The sequence below is a fragment of the Thamnophis sirtalis genome, unplaced genomic scaffold (assembly GCF_051295495.1).
Source record: "Thamnophis sirtalis isolate CommonGarterSnake01/CBP01778 unplaced genomic scaffold, rThaSir2_p1.2 scaffold_13, whole genome shotgun sequence".
Lineage (NCBI taxonomy): Eukaryota > Metazoa > Chordata > Lepidosauria > Squamata > Natricidae > Thamnophis > Thamnophis sirtalis.
The window spans coordinates 3,855,906-3,880,817 of record NW_028261393.1 but is presented as its reverse complement, the minus strand read 5'-3'; the positions used below and the strand labels follow the sequence as shown (position 1 = coordinate 3,880,817).

Below are 24,912 nucleotides of genomic sequence, written 5' to 3'. Positions count from 1 at the left end.
TCCCTTCCCCACCAGATCCCAAAGCAGAGAATCGGGCATCATCCAGCGACCCAGGAACTCCCGCCAAAGTTTGGGCATCTGAAGAACATCCCTCTGGATCTCTAAACAATTCTTCCGCCGTTTTATCCCCGTTTTTACAATCCCTGACCCCAATAACATTTTAATTCCTTATTTCCCTTTTGCTGTCTCGCAGCAAATTGCTTCCTTCTGTTTGCAAGAGGAGATTTTATCTCTTCCCAGCCTGTTTTTTTGGTGGCTGCATGCCTCTCTTCTCTTCCTCTTCACTTCTTCTTCCTCCTCTTTCTTTCTCTCTCTCTCTCTCACTCACTCACTCACTCACTCACTCACTCACTCTCTCTCCTGGAAATGTCCTCTCCACCACCGAAGCCAAAGAATTGAAAAAAAGACCGTCCTCACCCCTCCCCAAAAGCATAAATTTACCAAATAAAATAATAATAATAATAACAATAACAATACAAGTTGTGTTCCCCCCCCCCCCAAAAAAAAAACAAGAGAGAGAGAGAGAGAGATTTCTTTTTTTGTGAAGACAAAAAGGAAAAGACTTGAAGGGAAAAAAAGGCACAGAGTTTTAGCAGAGGGGGGGGGAAGCAAAGTCGGCATCCACACAGTCCTGACTCCTTCCCCTCCCCCCCCCTTGCAGGGATCGTTCAGGAATTCCCAAGTCCACCACCGATCCTTTTTCTCAGCTACACTGGCACGATTTGACAATCATGTTGGAAAGCTGCTCCACTTTGGCTTGTCGGCCGACGTAGTATACGATGCCCAGGGGCTCCAGCTCGTAGGGGACACAACAGGGTGCGGCTGAGGCCGAAGGGTTGTGCAGATTGTAGAGACCGAGGACCTACGCGAAGGAGACAAGAAGAGCCTTGCTGAGAAATGCAAGATTTCTTAATAAAGAAATGATTATCCTCCCACTTGTGACTATAACCGTGCTGCTTGTATTTTTACGATGCATGTTGTTCTGTTCCCCAGTTGCAATGGATGGCTGTGAAGGCTGGACCATAAGGGAGGCTGAGCGCCAAAGAATGGAGGCCTTTGAACTCTGGTGCTGCAGAAGACTCCTGCGAATCCATTGGACTACAGTAGCAATAGCAATAGCAGTTAGACTTATATACCGCTTCATAGGGCTTTTCAGCCCTCTCTAAGCGGTTTACAGAGTCAGCATATCGCCCCCACAGTCTGGGTCCTCATTTCACTCACCTCGGAAGGATGAAAGGCTGAGTCAACCTTGAGCCGGTGAGATTAGAACCGCTGAACTGCAGATAGCAGTCAGCTGAAGTGGCCTGCAGTACTGCACTCTAACCACTGCGCCACCTCGGCTCTCGATCCAACTGTTCAGTCCTAGAGGAGATCAACCCTGACTGGTCTTTAGAAGGCCAGATCCTGAAGAGGAAACTCAAAGACTTTGGCCACCTGATGAGAAGGAAGAAGGACTCCCTGGAGAAGAGCCTCATGCTGGGAACGATGGAGGGCAAAAGAAGAAGAAGGGGACGACAGAGAAGGAGGTGGCTGGATGGAGCCACCGAAGCAGTCAGCGTGAGCTTCAATGGACTCCAGAGGATGGTAGAGGACAGGAAGGCCTAGAGGAACATTGTCCATGGGGGTCGTGATGGATCGGACACAACTTCGCAACTAACAACAACACCATTGTTCTGTTTGTTTCCTAGTGTGACTTGACTGCTTATTAGTAACCTATAACTATCACTAAGTGTTGAACCTTATGATTCTTAATGAACGTATTTTTCCCTCTCTTTTTTCTTTTCTTTTTTTCCTTTTATGTACACTGAGAGCAAAGAGAAATTCCTTGTGTGTCCAATCACATTTGGCCAATAAAGAATTCTATTCTGTTCTGTTCTATTCTATTCTATTCCTATTCTATTCTATTCCTATACTTTTCTATTCCTATTCTTCTACTATTTTATTCTACTCCTGTTCTATTCTATTCTATTCTATTCCTATCCTACTCCTATTCCTACTCCTATTCCTATTCTTTTCAATTCTATTCTACTCCTATTCTATTCTGTTCTATTCTATTCTTATTTTATTCTATTCCTATCCTACTCCTATTCCTTTTCCTATTCTATTCTATTCCTATTCCTATTCTTTTCTATTTTATTCCTATTCTTCTACTATTTTATTCTACTCCTATTCTATTCTATTCTGTTCTATTCTATTCTGCCACACCTGGATTACCACATCCAGTTTTGATCACGTTACAAAAAGGATGTTGAGACTTTGGAAAAAGTGCAGGGAAGAGCAACTAAAACGATTAAAGGCTTGGAGACTAAAACCTTACGACGGACGGCTGCAGGATTTGAGTTCGGCTAGTCTAGAGAAAAAAAGGACTGAGGGGACGGGGACGGACATGATAGCAGGATTCTGGTGTTTGAGGGCCTGCCACAAAGAAGAGGAAGGAATCCACCTGTTCTCCAAAGCCTTCAAAGGCAGGAGAAGAAAGGATGGATGGAGACGAATCAAGGAGAGAAGCAACTTGGAATTAAGGGGGAACTTCACAGTCAGAACAATTGCCACCAGAAGTTGTGGGTGCTCCCGTCCCTGGAGATCTTTAAGAATCAACCATTTGATTGAAATGGTTACTCAGCCTTCCGTCCTTCCCAGGTGGGTCAAATGAAGAGCCAGATTGTTGGGGGCAATCATCAGAGGTGGGTTCCTACCGGTTCGCACCAGTTCGGTAGAACCGGTTGGTCAAATCTACCGAACCGGTTAGAAGAGGTTCCACCAGTGGACCCGGAAAGCAGGCCACACCTACAGAAGAGGCTCCAAACATTTTTTGAAACCCACCACTGGCAGTAATGCTGGCTCTCTAAACCCCTTAGAGAGGGCTGTAAAAGCACTGGAAAGGGAGATGTAAGTCTAATTGCTATTGCTATTATAGGGTCTGTTGCTTGAGTAGGGAGTTGGGCGAGAAAGCTCTCCAAGATCGCGTCCAGCTCTATTCTGAATTGAATTGAATTGATCTGGGGAGGTTTGGTGTGGTATGATTTGGCTTGAGGGTTTGCCTAGCCAAACGAAGCCTTCGGCACAAGTCTGGACCACCCATAGTTTCCTTCCCTACCCTCTTGAACCCAACTGGGAAAAAAACAGGCCATCAATCTTGGCTGGCCAAACGCCAGTCACTTGCTCAACTTTTAGCTAATGCTTTCTCCGTAGCGAGGCGTCAGGCTGCAAAAATTAACCAGGCTGCAAAACCATCCGTAGGCCTGGTGCCTTGTTTATTTCATCTGAAGCCAGGAAATTAATTATCCTCCTTCCTTTATCAAAACAGCCAAAGTAGAAAAACAGAAATATCCACAGTGAACGGCCATCCAGCCCCTAAAAACCAACCAGGTCAATAATTTGCAAAGAGATTTAGAAGTTTAAAAATGTTGAGCCTGCTTCACAAGAGGGTGGGAGAATTAATATTTTTGCAATATATTGATCAATATTCAACTGGAGGGGGGGATCATGTAAGTTTACAGGCAGTCCTCGACTTACGACCACAATTGAGCCCTCCCCCCGTTTTTTTTTGTTGCTGCGCGCAAAACGTTTGTTAAGTGAGTTTTGCCCCATTTGACGACCTTCCTTGCCACGGTTGTTAAGAGAATCACTGCGGTCGTTAAGCAGGTGACACGGTTGTTAAGTGAAATCGGCTTCCCGGTTGGCTTTGCTTGTCGGAAGGCCGCATATCATGCAACCGTCATAAATGCGAGTCAGTTGCCAGCCGTCTGAATTTTGATCACGTGACCATGGGGAGCGCTACAACGGTCGTAAGTGTGAAACAACAGTCATCAGTCACCTTTTTCAGTGCTGGGGGGTAACTTTGAAACGGTCGCTAAATGAACTGTTGTAAGTCAAGGATTCCCTGTATATGGTTGTGCCTTTTTTTAAAAAAAATACACATTTTTAATGTCTGGTTTATTTTTTTTGGCTTTTTGTAAAAAAAAAAAAATCCTTTTTTTGGGGGGAAGTTTTGAATTTTAACTTTCTAAATAAAAATTAAAAAGATTGACTCCAGTATATTTAAAAAATGAACTTTCCTGATTTTTCTGACCCTGCTGGGCGGACACCTGTGAGGGGGAAAAGATTTACCTTGCTGTATTGGGTATCTGAGCTCCAGAGGTAGGGACAAGGCCCCATGCAGAAATTGGCATAGTAGCCTTTAGGTTCGTAGATCCACTTCCATTTTAAATCTTTTCGGAAATCGATGTAGAAACGCCGTACGCAGCAATTCTTCGCTTCCGGGGATCTAGGAAAAAAGGAGCCCGAAAATAGCCTTAAGTCCTTTTGCTCTGAATTTGGGGAGCTCCAATTTTCTGAATGGAACGGAACGGAATGGAACAGAAATAATGGAATGGAACGGAACGGAACAGAATAGGAACAAGAACAAGAACAAGAACAAGAGTAGAGTAGAATAGAGTGGAATGGAATGGAACGAAATAGAATAGAAATAATGTAATGTAACGGAATGGAACAGAACAGAATAGAATAGGAACAGGAAGAAGAACAAGAGTGGAGTGGAGTGGAATGGAATGGAACGAAATAGAATAGAAATAATGTAATGTAACGGAATGGAACAGAACAGAATAGAATAGGAACAGGAACAAGAACAAGAGTGGAGTGGAGTGGAATGGAATGGAACGAAATAGAATAGAAATAATGTAATGTAACGGAATGGAACAGAACAGAATAGAATAGGAACAGGAACAAGAACAAGAGTGGAGTGGAGTGGAATGGAATGGAATGGAACGAAATAGAATAGAAATAATGTAATGTAGCGGAATGGAACAGAACAGAATAGAACAGAAATAATATTAGAATAGAATAGATAATAGATAATAGATAATAGACTAGACTAGAGAGAAAATTAGATTAGAACAGAATAGAATAAAATAGAATAGAAAATAGAATGGAATGGAATAGAAAATGGAATGGAATGGAACGAAATAGAATAGAAATAATGTAATGTAACGGAATGGAACAGAGCAGAATAGAACAGAAATAATATTAGAATAGAATAGATAATAGATAATAGACTAGAGAGAAAATTAGAATAGAATAGATAATAGATAATAGATAATAGATAATAGATAATAGATAATAGATAATAGATAATAGATAATAGATAATAGATAATAGATAATAGATAATAGATAATAGATAATAGATAATAGATAATAGATAATAGACTAGACTAGAGAGAAAATTAGATTAGAATAGAATAGAATAAAATAGAATAGAAAATAGAATGGAATGGAATAGAAAATGGAATGGAATGGAACGAAATAGAATAGAAATAATGTAATGTAGCGGAATGGAACAGAACAGAATAGAACAGAAATAATATTAGAATAGAATAGAATAAAATAGAATAGAAAATGGAATGGAATGGAACTGAACAGAGTGAAATAGAAAAGAATATTTTGTTTGGCCAAATGTGATTAGGTCCACAAGGAATTTGTCTTTGGTGAAGAAGCTCTCGGTGTGCATGCAAATCAACAGAGTAATCATCATCATCATCATGATACCAATAAGGGAAGGGTAATAGTAATACAGCCTTGCCACTTTGGCAGTTAGGGGCTCAGCTGAGTGACGGCACAAGGGAAAAAGCTGTCCCTGGGTCTGATATATTTATTTGATTGATTGATCAATAAACTTGATCAATCAATCAAAGTTTCAAAACACGCCGCCGGTGGGAAGCCCCCAACCTAGCAGGAAAGTGGGGTCAAGCGCAGAGTTAGCCTGGAGTCTCTGTGCGATCCCAAAAGGGCTAGGAAAGACCCCCCCAAAAAATTCCTTGGAGCCTTATCTATTTGGAGGATGCCAGTCTGGGGCAGATTCCTGTATTAGAGGCAGAAGGTAATAAAGTAGTTAGCTCGAACTCTGCCTCTTCACGCCTGGCTTAGTGACGCCGTGACTTACTGGCTGCTGCAGAAATCGGCATCCGGGTTGGCTCGTTTTCTCCGCTTGTGACTCGAGGAATCAGCCCGTTCTGGCGTGGTGGCCATGATCCACAGGTACGGCCGCTGCTTTGATTTCCCGATTAATGAGCCCTGGTCTCCTCTTTTGTTCATGGTGCCTGCAAAGGAAAGTGGACTACTGCAACGTGCTCTACATGGGGCAACCCTTGAAGAGCACTCGGCGACTTCAGCTTGTCCAGGACGCAGCCGCGCGAGCGATTGTGGGTGCACCTTGGTTCACCCACGTAACACCTATCCTCCACGAGCTGCACTGGCTGCCTATCGGTCTTCGGATACGCTTCAAGGCGCTAGTCGTCACTTATAAAGCCCTTCATGGTATTGGACCTGGGTACTTGAGAGACCGCCTGCTGCCAATCACCTCCACTAGACCGATTAGATCCCACAGATTAGGCCTCCTCCGAATTCCATCCGCCGGCCAATGCCGACTGGCGACTACCCGGAGGAGAGCCTTCTCTGTGGCTGCTCCGACCCTCTGGAACGAGCTCCCCGTGGAGATTCGAACCCTCACCACCCTCCAGGCCTTCCGCAAAGCCCTTAAAACCTGGCTGTTCCGACAGGCCTGGGGCTAAAGAATCGTTGCCCCTATCTCGAATGGTATGACTGTTGCGCTTTTAAATTATGTATTGTTTTGTGTTGTTGTCAAATTGTCTGTATCCCCCTTCCCTTGTTTGAGTTGTGAGCCGCCCTGAGTCCCCCTCGGGGGAAAAGGGCGGCATACAAATGAAATAAACATTCAAACATTCAACATGCATTGACTTGCCTTCCTCGCAAAGTGAGCCAGGATGCTCCATTGAATTGGGATCTGTTGCGACTGCCTCAAAACTCAGCTGGTAAAACCGCGCGAACGTTTACGGTTGATGCATTGGGGAGGGAAGGAAGAACCCCGAATTATAGGTACTCCTTAACTTTCAACCCTTCTTTTAAATAGAATTAGAGTAACAGAGTTGGAAGGGACCTTGGAGGTCTTCTAGTCCAACCTTAGAGTAGAGCCTACACCATTTCAGACAAATGGTTGTCCAACATCTTAAAAACTTCCAGTTTAGTGGGGTAATTGGGAGGGGGAAGAGTAAGGAGCAGAGTGTGTTGTTGTCAAAATAAAACATTCCTTTGCACCTGACCGGAACTAGGTGGGTGGAAATGCCAGCGTGGCAGAGGAAGATTGGACCATGTGATGGACTTGTGGGTATGGGGGGGGGCAAGGTTTTGAACTTTCAATGCAATACAATACAATAGCAGAGTTGGAAGGGACCTTGGAGGTCTTCTAGTCCAACCCCCTGCCTAGGCAGGAAACCCTATACTGTTTCAGACAAATGGCTATCCAACACCTTCTTAAAGACTTCCAGTGTTGGGGCATTCACAACTACTGGAGGCAACTTCTGTTCCACTGATTAATTGTTCTAACTGTCAGGAAATTTTCTCCTCCGTTCTAAGTTGCTTCTCTCCTTGATTAGTTTCCACCCATTGCTTCTTGTTCTGCCCTCGGGTGCCTTGGAGAATAGCTTGACTGCCTCTTCTTTGTGGCAACCCCTGAGATATTGGAAGACTGCTATCATGTCTCCCCTAGTCCTTCTTTCTATCAAACTAGACATACCCAGTTCCTACAACCATTCCTCATATGTTTTATTCTCCAGTCCCCTAATCCTCTTTGTTGCTCTTCTCTGCACTCTTTCCAGAGTCTCCACATCTTTTCTACATCGTGGCAACCAAAACTGGATGGAATATTCCACGTGTGGCCTTACCAAGGTCTTATAAAGTGGTATCAACACTTCACGGGATCTGGAATCTATCCCTCTGTTTATGCAGCCTAGAACTGTGTTGGCTTTTCTGGGAAGCTGCTTTCTTTCTCAAAATGAAAAAAAGAAAGGCAGTGGCACTGTGGACAGAGACTACAGGATCGGAGGGGGACAAATATTGGGGTACCCCTTTTGTCACAATGTTGGATGCTGGCGCATGGCACGGATTGATTGATTGACTGATTTTTACTTATTTAATTTATTATGCCACCATCTCTCCTACATGGCGACTGTGGGCGGCTTTGCGGGTTATAAAACAAGTTTTAAAAATGGTTATTAAAAGATTAAAACAACACAACGTTAAAATATGACTGGTAGCCCTCGACTAGACTTATATACCGCTTCATAGGGCTTTCAGCCCTCCCTAAGCGGTTTACAGAGTCAGCATATCGCCCCCAACAATCTGGGTCCTCATTTCACCCACCTCGGAAGGATGGAAGGCTGAGTCAACCTTGAGCCGGTGAGATTTGAACAGCCGAACTGCAGAACTGCAGTTAGCTGAAGTGGCCTGCAGTGCTGCATTTAACCACTGCACCACCTCGGCTCTGTTGCTGACAGTCGTTAAGTGAGTTTTGCCCTATTTTTGCCCACTTTCTGGCCAAGTGAAGTGTTAAGTGAGAGAGGGGAGAGAGAAAGGAGTTAGTTTCCGAGCTCAGGCATGACTTCTGCATCGTTCTGGCCATCCTTTTGACCAAAACTTTCCTCTTAACTCCACGCTCGGCCGTTACTCATACATTCTGAGAGCACATGATGCAATTTTGGCAGGCAAAGCAAAGAAGCCGAAATCTTCTTTTCCTCCCTCTCCCACCCCGGGAGCAGAAAGTCAGTAACAGCTTGCAAAAACCTGACCGAAACTTCTCTGTAAGCTGGAAGTCACCCCAGAACAGTGTTTCTCAACCTTGGCAACTTGAAGATGTCCGGATTTCAACTCCCAGAATTCCCCAGCCAGCATTCGCTGGCTGGGGAATTCTGGGAGTTGAAATCCGGACATCTTCAAGTTGCCAAGGTTGAGAAACACTGCCCCAGAGGGTGCCTGCTGCACCCCTGCATGTCTCAAAACCCACAACTCCCAGCCACAAAGTTTGGCAGGAAAACAGCCGACCAGAGGCGGAAACTCTGAGACGGAAACAGGAAGGAGAAATCGCTGCGTTCGCCAGCGATGCCACCGTTCTAATTTGGGAGGGAATAAGGTGCGTTTTGAAAGCAAAGTTCTTAAGAAGGGGGTTTGGCCTTGCAAGCAGAACACCTATAGTGGATGCCGTGCGTGGCCCCCATCATGATGGCCGGGGTCCCCTGCTGAATTTCGGTCACCACGATAGAAAAAAGATGTGGAGACTCTGGAAAGAGTGCAGAGAAGAGCAACAAGGATGATTAGGGGACCGGAGGCTAAAACATATGAGGAACGGCTGCAGGAATGAAAAGAAGGACTAGGGGAGACATGACATCAGTCTTCCAATATTTGAGGGGTTTATAATGCCTTGGCAAGGCCACACTTGGAATATTGCATTCAGTTTTGGTCGCCACGATGTAAAAAAAAGATGTGGAGACTCTAGAAAGAGGCAACCAAGATGATTAGGAGACTGGAGGCTAAAACATACGAAGAACGGTTGCAGGAACTGGGTATATTTAGTTTAATGGAAAGAAGGACCAGGGGAGACACGATAGAAGACTTCCAATATTTGAGGTGCTTTTCAAAAGGCAACTGAACTTCCTTATGTATTTTTTTATTTTAAGTTTCATTTCTCATCAAGAGGCTTCTTCAGTTCTACACTGAAGAAACGTCTTGGGTGAGAAATGGAACTGAAAAAAAAAAATGCAAAAGTTCTGAACTGAAGAAACTTCTTGGATGGGAAGTGAAACATTTTCAAGGGGGAAAAAATAAAAAAAAAGTCCAGTTACCTTTTGACAACCTTAACCTGGGCAGTTGAGAATCCCCATAGACATTGGAGGGGCTGCCACAGAAAAGAGGGGGGTGTCAAGCGATTCTCCAAAGCACCAGAAGGGCAGGGCAAGAAGCGACGGATGGAAACTAACCAAGCAGAGAAGCAACTTAGAACTAAGGGGAAATCTCCCGACAGTGAGGACAATGAACCAGTGGAACGGCTTCCCTGCAGAAGTTGTCGGTGCTCCATCATCACTGGAGGTCTTCAAGAAAGGATTGGGAAGCCATTTGTCTGGAATGGAATAGTCTCCTGTTTGAGCAGGGGGTTGGACTAGAAGACCTCTGAGGTCCCTTCCAACTCTTGCTATTCCTATTCCTATTCCTATTCCTATTCCTATTCCTATTCCTATTCCTTTTCTATTCTATTCTATTCTATTCCTGTTCTGTTCTATTCTATTCTATTTTTGTTCTGTTCTATCCTATTCTATTCTATTTTATTCTATTCTATTTTATCCGATTCTATTCTATTCTATTCCTATTCTGTTCTGTTCTATTCTATTCTATTCCTATTCTTATTCCTATTTCTATTTCTATTCCTATTCTTTTCTTTTCTATTCCTATTCCTATTCCTATTCTGTTCTGTTCTATTCTATTCCTATTCTTATTCCTATTTCTATTCCTATTCTTTTCTTTTCTATTCTATTCCTATTCTTCTACTATTCTATTCTACTCTATTCTGTTCTATTCCTATTCTTATTCCTATTTCTATTCCTATTCTTTTCCATTCTATTCCTATTCTTCTACTATTCTATTCTATTCTATTCCTATTCTTATTCCTATTTCTATTCCTATTCTTTTTTCTTTTCTTTTCTATTCCCATTCTTCTACTATTCTATTCTACTCTATTCTGTTCTATCCTATTCTATTCCTATTCTACGCTATTCAATTCTACTATACTGTTACTTTCTTTTGGCTGACATAACTCAGTCACTGTCCATGTGTTATATTAGTGTGCACAGTTTTCAGCAATTCCGTGAAGGAGATCCTTAGCCGGCTGTACCACATGGGTATGTGTGAGAGAGAGAGAGACACATGCATACACTCACACACACACAACTGAGTCAATGGGCTTGATAGGGCTTGCATACACATCCCCCACCTGCCAGCCCCCCCACCCCAGCCCAAAATCTTGGGCTGAAAGAACAGCAGGCATCAGAAGAAGGAAGTCGGCTGAGCCAATTTCCCAGAATAAAATTTGACTCTGTGCAGTTGCGAAGTTTTGCAGGCAGCAGAGGTGTGCAAAAGGGAGAGGGGGCAGAGAGGGAGGGGAGCAGGGGAGGCCTTCCGGTCAAGGCCTGGGTCTCAACTCCCCCATTAGGGACACGGCCAAAGATTTATCTTCTGAATACCGGTGGGTTCCCCCCCCCCCGCTTTCAATTCCTTGCAAATTATCCTTAACCCGGAAGGAGCCTTGCAAAGCCACGATGTGCTCTGCGAATACAGTGCGCGCATTGATGCGTCCCACACTGGCCCGTAAACCTCTGTTGACAAAGCAGGAGGGCTGGAGTCATCTCACAGGCCGAGGAGCTGGCCTTGGCTTGGCAGGAGTTTGATCCTTCCTCCTGGGCAGCCCTGACCCTTGTGGTTTGCAGCCTCCACCGCAGCTTCGCCTACGGGCTGCAATGTTACATGACCAACAGGAATGTCGTGAAGATATTTCCATCAATATTTCCATCAATATACAGCCGGAAGGGACCTCGGAGGTCTTCTAGTCCAGCCCCCCCCCCACTTCTGCTCAAGCAGGAGACCCTATACAATTTGACACAAGCGGCTGCCTCTCTTTAAAAACCACTAGTGATGGAATACCCAGAAGTTCTGGTGGCATGCTGTTCCACTGGTTAATTGTTCTAATTGTTAGGAAGTTTCTCCTTAGTTCCACGTTGCTTCTTTCCTTGATTAGTTTGCAACCCTTGTTTCTTGTCTGGCCTTCAAGTGCCTTGGAAAATAGGTGGACCCCCAAATCTTCTTCGGGGCAGCCCCTCAAATATTGGAAGACTGCTATCATGTCGCCCCTGGTTCTTCTTTTCTATAGACTGGCCGAATCCAGTTCCTGCAACCGTCCCTCGTATGTTTTAGTCTCCAGGCCTTTAATTATGCTAGCAGTTGCTCGCCTCTGCGCTTTTTCCAAAGTCTCAACATCTTTCTTGTAATGTGGTGACGAAGACTGGATGCCACTATTGCAGATTTCAGCTGACTAAGGCTTTAGAAAGCGGTACTAATATTATTATGTAATAAAATAAAAGGAAACGAAGGGGAGGAAATAATACCCCGTAAGCCAGCCAGCGTCGCCTGGCAAGGATGACAAGTAACGGGAGCTCGCTCCGTTACGCGGTGCTAGGGATTCGAACCGCTGGACTACCGACCTTCTGATCGACACGCTCAGCGTCTTAGCCACCTCGTCCTTTAGACTGGATATAAGTCACTGTTTTCAACGCCATTGCAACTTCAAACAGCCAGTAAGTGAATAGTGATAGGAGGAGTCTCTCCCCATAGAAGGGGTGGTGCGTGGGAGCCTATGACCCTTATTTAGAGACTTAATTAGCAAATGGGGTCAAATGAGATATTGGAATGGGGCAACCCCCCCCCCCAATCTTCCGCCCACTCCCCCTTGCCCAGTTCTTACCTTCAATTTGTATCGCTAGATCATTTCGGATGCCATCACAGGAACAGTGCGTGCTAAGCCGGAATCTCCCCAGCTCGTCTGAAATACATACATTAGGATTGGGGTGGGGTGGGGTGAGGATTGGAGCCCTCTCCAAAGCCAGCAAGCTGTTTCAGAGAAGCCCCTCACTCACCCCCCAAGGCAGAATCAAAGTGTGCTTAAAGCAAAATTTGCTCATCTCGGAAGTTTTTATCGGATGGCCCCCTTCCAGCTTTGGAGCAAGTTGGCATATATCGTTTTCCCCAAAAGTTTTTCAAACTTGGCAATTTTAAGATGGGGTGTGGGGGACTTTGACTCCCAGAATTCCCCAGCCAGCATACTTTAAGATGGGTGCACTCAGGAGGGGTGGGGGGGGGGAAATCCGACTGGGTAGCAATGTGGCCGCATGTAAAGTCAAGATAGAGAACTGATACTGTCAAATACTTTAAATACGCCCCCGTTATTTCTACTCAAAATGCAGTATTCACAACGAAATAAATTTATGGTGTGGTTCAAAAAGCCTTTTTTTTTTAAAATACATTTTATTTTTGATTGAACCTCCCACTGGATCTCATGAGATATCTCTGAAATCGACCTTTGTGGAGGTAGTAGCAAAAGGAACTCTCTAATGCCTGTTATAATCATTGCTGGGATTTCTTCTGTTTTTTTTTAAAAATAGTATCACTCAAATATATGCCATTTTGCAGTTTGTTTGCAAATATTTGACGACCCTTTTCCAGGTTAAATTCTGCCATTAACCTTAAGTGCAAAAAGGTGACTTTGATCTATTTCTTGTTGGATCAGAATGTTGATTTAGTTGTGGATAAGTTCTGATTGTTTAAAGTAAGTTCCTGCTAAAAAAAAACCAAATATTTTTCTGCTGTATTTTTCTGCTTAAAAAGTTTTTAAAAAAGTTTTGATGATCAGCTGGGCGACAAGGAGCTGTGCCAAGCAATCCTCAAAACTTAAAAAAAAACTTTTTTAAAGCATTTTTTTTTTTACTACCGGTTCGAGTGAAGCAGCCTGAACCGCTAGCATTTCACCCCTGGGTGGACTTCAGCTCCCAGAATTTCCAGCTAGCGTGCTTTACGTTGTGTAGACTTCAACTCCCAGAATTCCCCAGCTGGCAGGTTTTAAGAGGCATAGTATCAGGCCTGCAGTTATATTCCTTTTAGGATCTTTTGCCTGCCACACTTTCTATTATTTTACTATGCTGTTTCATTAGTGGGGTAATTGGGAGGGGGAATAGTAAGGAGCAGAATGTGTTGTTATCAAAATAAAACATTCCTTTGCACCTGACCGGAACTAGGTGGGTGGAAATGCCAGCGTGGCAGAGGAAGATTGGACCATGTGATGGACTTGTGGGTATGGGGGGGGGGCAAGGTTTTGAACTTTCAATGCAATACAATACAATAGCAGAGTTGGAAGGGACCTTGGAGGTCTTCTAGTCCAACCCCCTGCCTAGGCAGGAAACCCTATACCGTTCCAGACAAATGGCTATCCAACATCTTCTTAAAGACTTCCAGTGTTGGGGCATTCACAACTTCTGGAGGCAACTTCTGTTCCACTGATTCATTGTTCTCACTGTCAGGAAATTCCTCCTCAGTTCTAAGTTGCTTCTCTCCTTGATTAGTTTCCACCCATTGCTTCTTGTTCTGCCCTCAGGTGCCTTGGAGAATAGCTTGACTCCCTCTTCTTTGGGGCAGCCCCTGAGATATTGGAAGACTGCTATCATGTCTCCCCTAGTCCTTCTTTTCATTAAACTAGACATACCCAGTTCCTTTCAACTGGGTGGAAAACCCAGGAAGCTTTCAGATTTGGGTTTCCACAGATTGCACCAACATGTCTCTCTTATTAAATTGGAGCTTTGATGAAAGCTATGCCTTGGACTCTGATCTAATTCTGGATGTTATTTGGAACGCTGTCCCATAGACTTCAACTCCCAGAATACATCGGAATTCACTAGAATTCTGGGAATTGAAGTCCGCCCATCTCAAAGCTGCTACGTTTGCAGAAAGGATCCCGAGAACGAGGTCTACCTTTTCATTGGCACAAAGGAGAGCCAGTCCCCGGTGCCTCCCCTCCCCAGTCATGCCTCCCCCTCCTTCCACCTTACCTCTACTTGCGAGCCACAACCGGAGAACAGTGGTGACATCGAAGGACAGCCATTCTTTTTCGCTCTTCACCTTTAACGACAGCCCTTGAAGGTAGTACCAAGTGGAATCATTCCCCGAGTGGTTTTTTTGCTATACGGAGAGAGGGAGAAGGCAAAACGCCTTAAAGGAACAGCTTCTGAGGACATTCACAAAGCCCATCAAACTATCCTTGCCTGCTTTGTCTCATCCAGCTTTCGAGCTTTCGGTTTTAAAAGAAAAAGGTTCTAGTCCTCAACCCCCCCTTTTTTTTGTTTTGGCTTTTTTTCTGCTCTTTGGGCCAAACCAACAGGCAAAACTATCACCCGTTTCCCGGGGGGTGGGGGGAGAGAGATCAAAGCCAAAGGGTTTATAAAAGCATGTGAAAAGTATAAAACCACAGTTTCCCTCTTTTTCCTACTAAATTTATCCACTCTGGCATGAAGAGACTTTCCAGAGTAGAATATAAAAACAGAGGGGAAGATTTCAGATTCCAGTCCTGTGTTCCGATCCTGTTTTTCCTTCATCCTATTCTAGTTGCTTTTTTTTTTTGCTGTGGTCGTTAAGTGAATCGCTTCAGTTGTTAAGTGAATCGTGCAGGCATTAAACGAATCTGGCGTCCCTTATTGAGACTTCGCTTGTCAGAAGCCGGCTGGGAAGGTAAGAATTGGTGATCCTATGACCCTGCGGCAGTACAACAGGCGTAAATACACGCCAGTTGCCAAGCTCCCAAATTTTGATCACGGGACCATGACAATGGTCGTTAGTATGATAAATAAAGTTCTCCAAGTTACTTTTTGTCACTTCGGTCGGTCGCTAAACAAATGGTTTACCTCAGAGAGTCCCTGTGCTCTGGGAATGGTTAAGGAGGAGCTGTTTTCACTGCCTTTCTCCCACACCAACTCGCCAAGCTTCGCTGTCTCTTGCTCCTCAAGGAATGCAGCCCCTCCTTTCTGGGAATCCAGACTACAGTCCACCCCACCCTACCTGGTAAATCTCCAGTAACTTTGAAGGATCAGCAAACGAATGGTTTACCCCAAAGGCTCCCTGGGCTCTGGGAACGGTTAAGGAGGATCTGTCCTCGCCCTCTTTCTCCCACGGCAACACTCCACGCTTCACTACCTCTTGCTCCTCAAGCAATGCAGCCCCCCCTTCTGGGAATCCAGACTACAGTCCACCCCATCTTACGTGGTAAAGCTCCAGGCGCTGTTCTTGCCCTTTGCCAGAGGATCTGTCCTTGCCCTCTTTCTCCCACAGCAACTTTCCAAGCTTCACTACCTCTTGCTTCTCAAGGAATGCAGCCCCTCCCTTCTGGGAATCCAGACTACAGTCCACCCCATCCTACCTGGTAAATCTCCAGTAACTTTGAAGGATCAGCAAACGAATGGTTTACCCCAAAGGCTCCCTGTGCTCTGGGAACGATTAAGGACGATCTGACCTCACCCTCTTTCTCCCACAACAACACTCCACGCTTCACTGTCTCTTGCTCTTCAAGGAATGCAGCCCCTCCCTTCTGGGAATCCAGACTACAGTCCACCCCATCTTACGTGGTAAAGCTCCAGGCGCTGTTCTTGCCCTTTGCCAGAGGATCTGTCCTTGCCCTCTTTCTCCCACAGCAACTTTCCAAGCTTCACTACCTCTTGCTTCTCAAGGAATGCAGCCCCTCCCTTCTGGGAATCCAGACTACAGTCCACCCCATCTTACGTGGTAAAGCTCCAGGCGCTGTTCTTGCCCTTTGCCAGAGGCTTGCATCCTCAGCTCTGCCCGGTACACCAAGTTGGGGTTACTAATGGCATTCCGGATGGTTTTGATGTTGAATCCAAAGTAGACGTTTTGGTTGTCCTTCTTGTACTGATCGCCGTAGCTTTCTAGAGAGAGGAGAGAGGAAGCAACAGCTGAAGGAGACGAGCAGAAGACCCATTTTATGTTGACTCTTCATGCTACAGTGGTTAAGTAGCGGATACCGAAGTTGTTAAGTTAGTAAGTTGTGCTTGGCAAAAGGTCGTAAAAGGGGACCGCGTGAACTCTAGGACACCGCAGCCGTCATAGATACGAGTCGGTCACCCTGAATTTTGGGTGCATAAATGTGGCAACATGTATATGTGTCAAGAACGGGTCATAAGTCACTTTTTCTCAGTGGCATCGTAACTTCAAACGATCGCTAAAGAAATTGTTGCAATACGAGAACTACTCGTAATCAGGAAGATTTCTAACCTCGGGCTCCCTTTTCATCCAGCTCAACAGAATCGGCAAATCCCTGAATTCTCCAACACTGGAAGTCTTTAAGAAGATGTTGGATAGCCATTTGTCTGAAATGGTGTAGGGTTTCCTGCCTAGGCAGGGGGTTGGACTAGAAGACCTCCAAGGTCCCTTCCCACTCTGCTATTCTATTCTATTCTATTCTATTCCATTCTATTCTATTCCCTATTCTATTCTATTATATTCCATTCCATTCTATTTTATTCATTCTCTATTCTATTCCATTCCATTCTATTCTCTATTCTATTCTATTTTCTATTCTATTCTATTCTATTCTCTATTCTATTTTCTATTCTATTTTCTATTCTATTTTCTATTCCATTCTATTCATTCTCTATTCTATTCTATTCTATTCTATTCTATTCTATTCTATTCTATTCTATTCTCTATTCTATTCTATTCTATTCTCTATTCTATTCTAATCCATTCCATTCTATTCATTCTCTATTCTATTCTATTCTATTCTCTATTCTATTCTATTCTATTCTCCATTCTATTCTATTCATTCTCTATTCTATTCTCTATTCTATTCCCTATTCTATTCTCTATTCTATTTTATTCATCCCCTATTCTATTCTATTCCATTCAATTTTATATTCTAATTCTAATTCTATTCTTTCAATAGACTTTATATTCAAGATCTGAGCCCAGCTATATGGGTCAGGCCCAGTTCTATGACCTCTGGGGCTCAGCTGTTTTCAGAAGACTGGTCCATCCATCCATCCATCCATCCATCCATCCATCCATCCAGGCAAACTGGAGGATTTCCAAACCACATTCACCAACTCAACCCAACCTCATTTCTCCCCTCCCCCACCCACCCCCCCTTTTTTTTTTGCCCATATGACTTGTCACAGCATCTATTTCGGCTACAGGAAGAGTCTATTTTTAAAGTTTCTCTTCCTTGGGAGATCAAAGGAGCTTTGACTTTGGTCAAAGAGACAGAGACCATGGGTTGAGTTTTTTTGTTTTTTGTTTTTTCAAGCTTCTCTCCAAGTCTCCAACCACAGCACTCGGGATTGTTCGTTTGTCAAAAATATGCACCGTCTTCCGTTGCAAACAAACAGGACGCAGCGAATTTGGAGAAAACAAAGATAGGATCCAGGGCGAGGAAATTGGAAGGAAGAAAAGAAGAGAACCTTCAGAGAAGGAAAAACAAAATATATATATATTCGTAGTTTTAATAAAAGAGAGCAAGAAATTGAAAGGGACAGAGACAGAGACAGGGAGAGAGAGAGAGAGAGAGAGAGAGAAGATAAAGAAAAAGAAGAGAAAAAAGAAGATACAGAAAAAAGAAGATAAAGACAAAGAAGAAAGAGGAAAGAAAGAAGAAAAAGCAAGAAAGAAAGGATAAAGAAAGAAGATAAAGAAGGAGAAAAGAAGATAAAGGAAAAAGATAAAAAGAAGAAAGGAAATAAGAAAAGAAAAAAGGTAAAGCAAGAAAGGAGATTAAAAAAAGAAAGAAAGGATAGAAAGAAGAAAAATAAAAAGAAGAAAAAGGAAAAAAGGAAAGAATGAAAGAAAGAAAGATAAAGAAACATTCCCCAGGTGGCCAACTGACTTAGGGAGATTGACTTGGTCTGCTCTTCTGCCCACAAACGGCAGCCAATGTAAGTTTGTGGAACTTAACCATCCAGCCCAGGAAGAACTGATAAAAGAAAATATATATATATATTGTGTTTTTCAAGCGAGCATCCTCCCAGCTCCCATGAAATCATACTGTGATTTCCCTCCCAGATGCCAGGAGTCTGACTCAGTCCTGGGGACATCTTTGAAGCTGCCAAATTATTATTCAACGTTTGGTGGTCCCTACCTTAAAGCACAGAAGCCCCATTTGGGGTTGGGGGGGGAGGAGAGAAGCAGGGAAATTGGCTCCCCCCCTCTCCTTCTCCTCACCACCACCACCCCCCCCGGACCATCACCACTAGGGACCACTTCCTTATCAGTGGTAGGACAGGGAAAATGGCCCCCGGATTGCCCACTTCCCCTCTTCAATGGATGTGGTCATCCTTTTTTCATTGTTTCCAGATGACACAGCCTGGGGGTGGGTGGGTGGGGGGGACAGTGACCACAATTTCTTCCCAAAAAAGAAAAAAGGAATTTTACAGGCTGATGTTTTACAGCTGCACAGAGCCAGATAAGGTATGGGTGCCTTATCAGCCGGAGGAAATTCCCAAACTATTTTTGGGACTTTCCAACATGACAAAGTTCAGGAATAAAACAAGGAGAAACAGGTTCGCCTTAACTCGCTCCCCGAAACTACAGGGCGAACCCAGGTTCCCTGCGGGCCTCAGTTTTCCTAGCTGCAAAATGGGAAGATGTTGACGAGGGCCTTAAAAGGGGCTACTAAAAGAAGAATCTTACGTTGAACCTTAAAGCGTGCCCTCTGGGGAGTTCTGGGAATCGAAAGTCCATGGATCTTCATGCTGTTTGGGGTATTTGGGGAGTTAAAGATAAACGTAAAGGCTCCCCTCGTAGTCGTTCCCAACTGTAGGGGGCGATGCTCATCTCCATTTCAAAGCCAGAGAGCCAGCGCTGTCCGAAGACGTCTCCGTGGTCATGTGGCCGGCATGACTCAACGCCGAAGGCGCACGGAACGCTGTTCCCTTCCCACCAAAAGTGGTTCCTATTTTTCTACTTGCATTTCTTACGTGCTTTCGAACTCCTAGGTTGGCAGAAGCTGGGACAAGTCACGGGAGCTCACTCCGTTACGCGGCGCTAGGGATTCGAACCACCAGACTGCCGACCTTTCTGATCGACAAGCTCAGTGTCTTAGCCACTGAGCCACCGCATCCCTTCTGGGAGTTAAGATCCTTCAATTTAAAAAAAAAAAATGTTGCCTGGGGAATTCTGGGAGTCGGAGTCCACATATCTTCAAGCTGCCAAGGTTGAGAAACGCTGCTTTAGGTGATTTTTTTAAAAAATAAAAATCAAAGCTCTCCCTTTGGGGGTACACACCCTCTCCTTACTTCAGTGTGAACCCCACTGTGGACGCAGGTACGAACCGCCGTGGCAGGTCTATGAATCATGGTAGGCCTATTTCTCTCTCTGATCAAGCCGTTGAGGGTTGGACTATAAGACCTCTAAGGCCCCTTCCAACTCTAGTCATTCTGTGATTTTTCTGCTATAATATGGGACGTTAGCTCCCCAGACCCACAGGGGTTGAGTGAAGCACCTCCACATTGGAGATTTGGAGAGGCATGTGGGCTACAAAAATCAGCACTGAGGATTTAGAATGATAATAACAAGATTAGGGAGGGACCTCGGAGGTCTTCTAGTCCAACCCCCGCTGCTTAGGCAGGAAACCCTACACCACTTCAGACAAATGGCTATCCAATCTCTAAAAATAAATTTAATTTATCACTCCCCGCTCCAGGATGGGCCCAGGTGGACAGCAACTCTCCACGGTTGAGCCTTCAGATCTGGAATGGCTCCCTTTGAAGGAGGTTCCTCCTGGTTCGGGGCTGCTGTCGGAGGTCAGAAAACAGCCCCGATGGGACTTATGGGGGAGAAGGACCCGAAGCCACAAATGGAAGAGGGCTGGGGGGTGTGTGGTGTCCTTATCCCCGAGAAAAGGGGGCACAGGACATCCGTCTTCGGAGCTTCCAAGTTATCAGCAGCCCAAGGGCTTTGCTAAGTCATGCTAAGCGGATGTGTGTCTCTCTCTCAACCTTCCCCACAACGTGTGCTTCCCCCCCAACACACAAACACACACACACACATGCATGCACTTGGGGCTGCCGTCTTTGTGACTCTTGCGTGACTTTGAATCTGTGTGACTCCGGCACGCTCCAGTGGTCGCAAGTGCGGAAAAAGGTTTCACGCTTACCATCATAATACAAAGGGTTGGAAATTAAGGGAGATCCATATTCGGGAGTCGAGCGATGGGAATAAAGGGAATCTCATACACACACACACATGCACGCACAGACACACAAACACACACACACAAACACACACACACACCTGGTTCTCTCTTTCTGCAGCCCCACAACAGAACATACCTAAGGAAAAATGTTCTTCTGCCTACACAACCTTCCCCCCACTTCTCCCTCGGTTTCCCAGTTCCCGGGCTGGTTGGCACGTGCCAGGATGGTAAAAAAAAATAAAAATAAATCCATCTTACCTTCTACGAGACCACAAAAACTATCCAAGGTGCCACCCATCCCTGCAGGGCCCGTGGGTTTGTTTAAGGCGGCATGCCAGCCACACCCAGCAGGTAATTACACCTTGAACCAAGACTGAGTTGGCTGCAATCTGAGTGGGAGCCCCCGTCTTTACGGAAGAATCTGTCCTCTCATGCCCCCCCTCGCCCCCCCACCCCACCTCATCTTGTTATCTTCTCCCCGCTCGGTTCCCCGAGAAGTCCGGGTGCTGATTTTGCAGCCCACGAAGGGATTTTTCTATCCAAATCTATTTTATTCTTTCTAACCGTTTCCACCTTCGCTTAAAAACGCGGCCGTGGATCCGTGTCCGAAATTAGCTGAAATTTCAGTCAATCGGCTCAAATGCACAAACTTTGTCAAATAGGTTGGCCCTGGACCTAATCCACCTATCGAAGGATAAGGTCTACCAACACAAATAGAGTTCATTGAATTGAAAAATGCGGAGATAAGGGAGGATGAGGGGAAGGGTAAAGGGGAGGAAGGGGAAGGAGAGAAGGGAAAGGAGAGGAGGAAGGAAGGAAGGAGAGAAGAAAGAGAAGAAAGGGGGGAAGGAAGGAGGGAAGGAAGGAGGGAGGGAAGCAAGGAGGGAAGGAAGGAGGGAAGGAAGGAGAGAAGGAGAGAAGAAAGGAGGGAAGGAAGGAGGGAAGGAAGGAGAGAAGGAGAGAAGAAAGGAGGGAAGGAAGGAGGAAATGTAGGAGAGAAGGAAGGGGGAAGGAAGGAGGAAAGGAAGGGGGGAAGGAGAGGAGGAGAGAAGAAAGGAGGGAAGGAAGGAGGGAATGTAGGAGAGAAGGAAGGGGGGAAGGAGAGAAGGAGAGAAGAAAGGGGGGAGGGAAGGGGGAAGGAAGGAGGGAAGGAAGGAGAGTAGGAAAGAAGAAAGGAGGGAAGGAAGGAAGGAGGGAAGGAAGGAAGAAGAAGTAGGAATGTTGTAAGATAAGATGGAGTTATGGGATGGTAAGAAAGCAATTTCAAGTATATTGTCAACTGTAGGGGAAAAATTGTTATAAATACATATTATTAATAACAGTTATGAGATCATATAATTGTGAATGTATATATGAAATTAATAAAATTTTCAAAAAATAATAATTGAAAACTGCGCTTTCCCAAGAGTAAATCCCCGTAGACATACCTACACACAGACGAGAAACATACACACCCTTCGAGCATCACCGTAGAATCAGCGTGCAGACATTTCCACACCAGGACAAGCTGCCCTTATAAAAATTGGTTTCTGTACACCCCCCTTTTTTTTCAGGTGCCCCTAATAGGCAAACTGTTTTTGCTTTTAGGAATAAATATTTTCTTCTTTCTCGTGTGGATCGCATTTTAAAATGTATTCTTCTGCAGCCCCTGCTCGAGTAGGGACCCCAAATTATTACGTGTGGTGGACATAAAGCATGGCTTACGAAGGTTTGGCGACAGTAAACTTGGTTACCAGCTTATTTCTTGCTCCGTTTGTTTTTTTAGCTTCAAGCCTTGCTAGAGGAACAAAAACTCCCTCGTTAATTCTGCCTCCCAAGGGCTGCGGAGGGGGAACCCTACAGATAGGAGGGCCAGGATTTGGAAATGGAAGGTGCCAACTTAGGCCTGGCTGTGCCAAGTGAATTTCTACATGTATAAATCCAGAATGTTATAGGGTTTCCTGCTGGAACAGGAGGTTGGACTAGAAGACCTCTAAGGTCCCTTCCAACTCTGTTATTCTTTGAAACTCAGTTCAATTCCTCTTCGGCTGTTTTAAGAGGTATTGTTAGGCAACCGAGTGCCCTGCTCATGCTGCTAGTCCTCTATGAGTCCGCCACTGGCAAGGTAGAAGAGGGAATCGGACATTTCGGAGCAATCGGCCAATTTTAGCAGGGGAGAGATAAGTCCTTGACTTATAGCCATTCATTTAGTGATGGTTTGAAGTCACTAAAATACCTTACGATCGTTTTTCACACTTACGATCCATATTGAAAACCCTTGGCCGCTGATTCTTATTTGCGACGGCCGGCGTGTCCCCCGGGGAGTGTCACGCGATCCCCTTTTGCGACCTTTCGGCAAGCAAAGCCACTTAACAACGGTGTCGTTGCAAGGGATTCGCTTAAAAAACCCTGGCAAGGAAAGTTGTAAACAAAAAAATAAGTCACTGAACCTCCTGTCTCGCTAAGGCAATGTCGGGCTCTCAGTTCTGGTCGTAAGTCGAAGACTACCTGGCCAAGGGGCCCATCGTGCCCTGTGGAGGGGCGAGCCCAGCAATTTCACCGCCGGAAGCGAGACCTCGAGTTTGCCCAACCAATCTCCGTTTGAAGCCGCCACCGTTCTTCCCCCCGGCCACAGCTGACGTTGCAGAAACCGAAAGCGAGAGAGAAATTCATCCGCTTAATTTAAAGAAAAAGCTTTTCTCCCAAGGCCCTAATCGGGTTCATTAAAAGAATTTCTACAAAGGTAGCATCGTATGCAAGCCGGGAGGAAAAAGAAATGCCGAAGGAAGCCGGGAATTATAAGGATAAAGCTTCTGGAAAGTGCCCTCCAACCTCTTCTGAAAAATAAGTTTGTTTAAAAAAAAAATCTTGCTCCTGAAACTACGGTTTGGGGCTGCAGAAGTGAAATCAAGGCCCACTTTATTTTTGTTTTGAGAAAACTTCCCCGCTGCCTCCCGGCAAAGCAATAAAAAGAGGGTTTTCTTCTGTGGGCAGCTGGCCTCTTTCCTCTCCGCGTGTGTCCCGTTTTTGGTGCTGCCAACCTGGCTTCTTACAGGAGGAGGAGGCTTAAAAAAGTTAAGCCCGGTTCAGTTGTTAGATGCTGTTTCCAGTTTTGGGGAGTTACCTGAGATTTGTAGCATGGCACTGAAATGCAAAGTCTCCCTAATGTGTTTTGTGTGTTGTTGTTGTTGTTGTTTAGATGCAGGTACAAAAAGATAGAACTTGCGTTGTGATGTCAGAATGCAGGTATGTGAATTTGGCATCAGGAAGGTCATAAGGGATCAGACAACTAACTGTATTGTATTGTATTGAACTGTATTGAACTGTATTGTATTGTTTTGTTTTGTTTTGTATTGTTTTGTTTTGTATTGTATTGTATTGTATTGTATTGAACTGTATTGTATTGAACTGTATTGTATTGAACTGTATTGTATTGTATTGAACTGTATTGTATTGAACTGTATTGTATTGTATTGAACTGTATTGTATTGAACTGTATTCTATTCTATTGTATTCTATTCTATTGTATTCTATTCTATTGTATTCTATTTTATTGAACTGTATTGTATTGTATTGTTTGTTTTGTATTGCATTGTATTGTATTGAACTGTATTCTTTTCTATTGTATTGAACTGTATTGTATTCTATTGAACTGTATTGCATTGTATTCTATTCTATTCTATTGTATTGAACTGTATTCTATTCTATTGTATTGAACTGTATTCTATTCTATTCTATTGTATTGAACTGTATTCTATTCTATTGTATTGAACTGTATTCTATTCTATTCTATTCTATTGAACTGTATTCTATTCTATTGAACTGTATTCTATTCTATTCTATTCTATTGAACTGTATTCTATTCTATTGTATTCTATTCTATTGTATTCTATTGTATTGTATTCTATTGTATTGAACTGCATTGTATTGTATTGCATTGTATCGTATCGAACTGTATTGTATTGTATCTAACAAAATGAAATTCATTGGTGAAAAGAGTAAGGTTCTACATTTAGGCAAGGAAAACTGAAATGCACAGGTACAGTATAGGTGGTACCTTGCACAATAGTAGTAACTGGGAGAGGGATCTTGGACTCCTAGTGGACAACCACTTAAATATGAGCCAGCCGTGTGCAGCAGCTGCCAAAAAAGCCAACACAGTTCTAGGCTGCATCAACAGAGGGATAGAATCAAGATCACGTGAAGGGTTAATACCACTTTACAAGGCCTTGGGAAGGCCACACTTGGAATACTGCATTCAGTTTTGGTCGCCACGATGTAAAAAAGGTGTTGAGACTC

General features: G+C 44.3%; 1 protein-coding gene across 1 annotated transcript in view; it reads right to left on the bottom strand.

Annotated features, from left to right (window-relative positions):
* Nucleotides 1-578: 578 nt before the first annotated feature.
* TGFB1 (transforming growth factor beta 1) overlaps nt 579-24,912 on the bottom strand; it is a 30,267-nt gene continuing 5,933 nt past the window's right edge. The window contains exons 2-7 of the mRNA XM_087727347.1: nt 16,212-16,375; nt 14,492-14,621; nt 12,358-12,435; nt 5,941-6,097; nt 4,111-4,267; nt 579-862 (exon numbers count right to left, since the gene is read on the bottom strand). Of these exons, the coding sequence (XP_087583473.1) occupies nt 704-862; nt 4,111-4,267; nt 5,941-6,097; nt 12,358-12,435; nt 14,492-14,621; nt 16,212-16,375 (845 nt within the window). The 3' untranslated portion in view covers nt 579-703. The remainder of the gene's footprint in view (nt 863-4,110; nt 4,268-5,940; nt 6,098-12,357; nt 12,436-14,491; nt 14,622-16,211; nt 16,376-24,912) is intronic.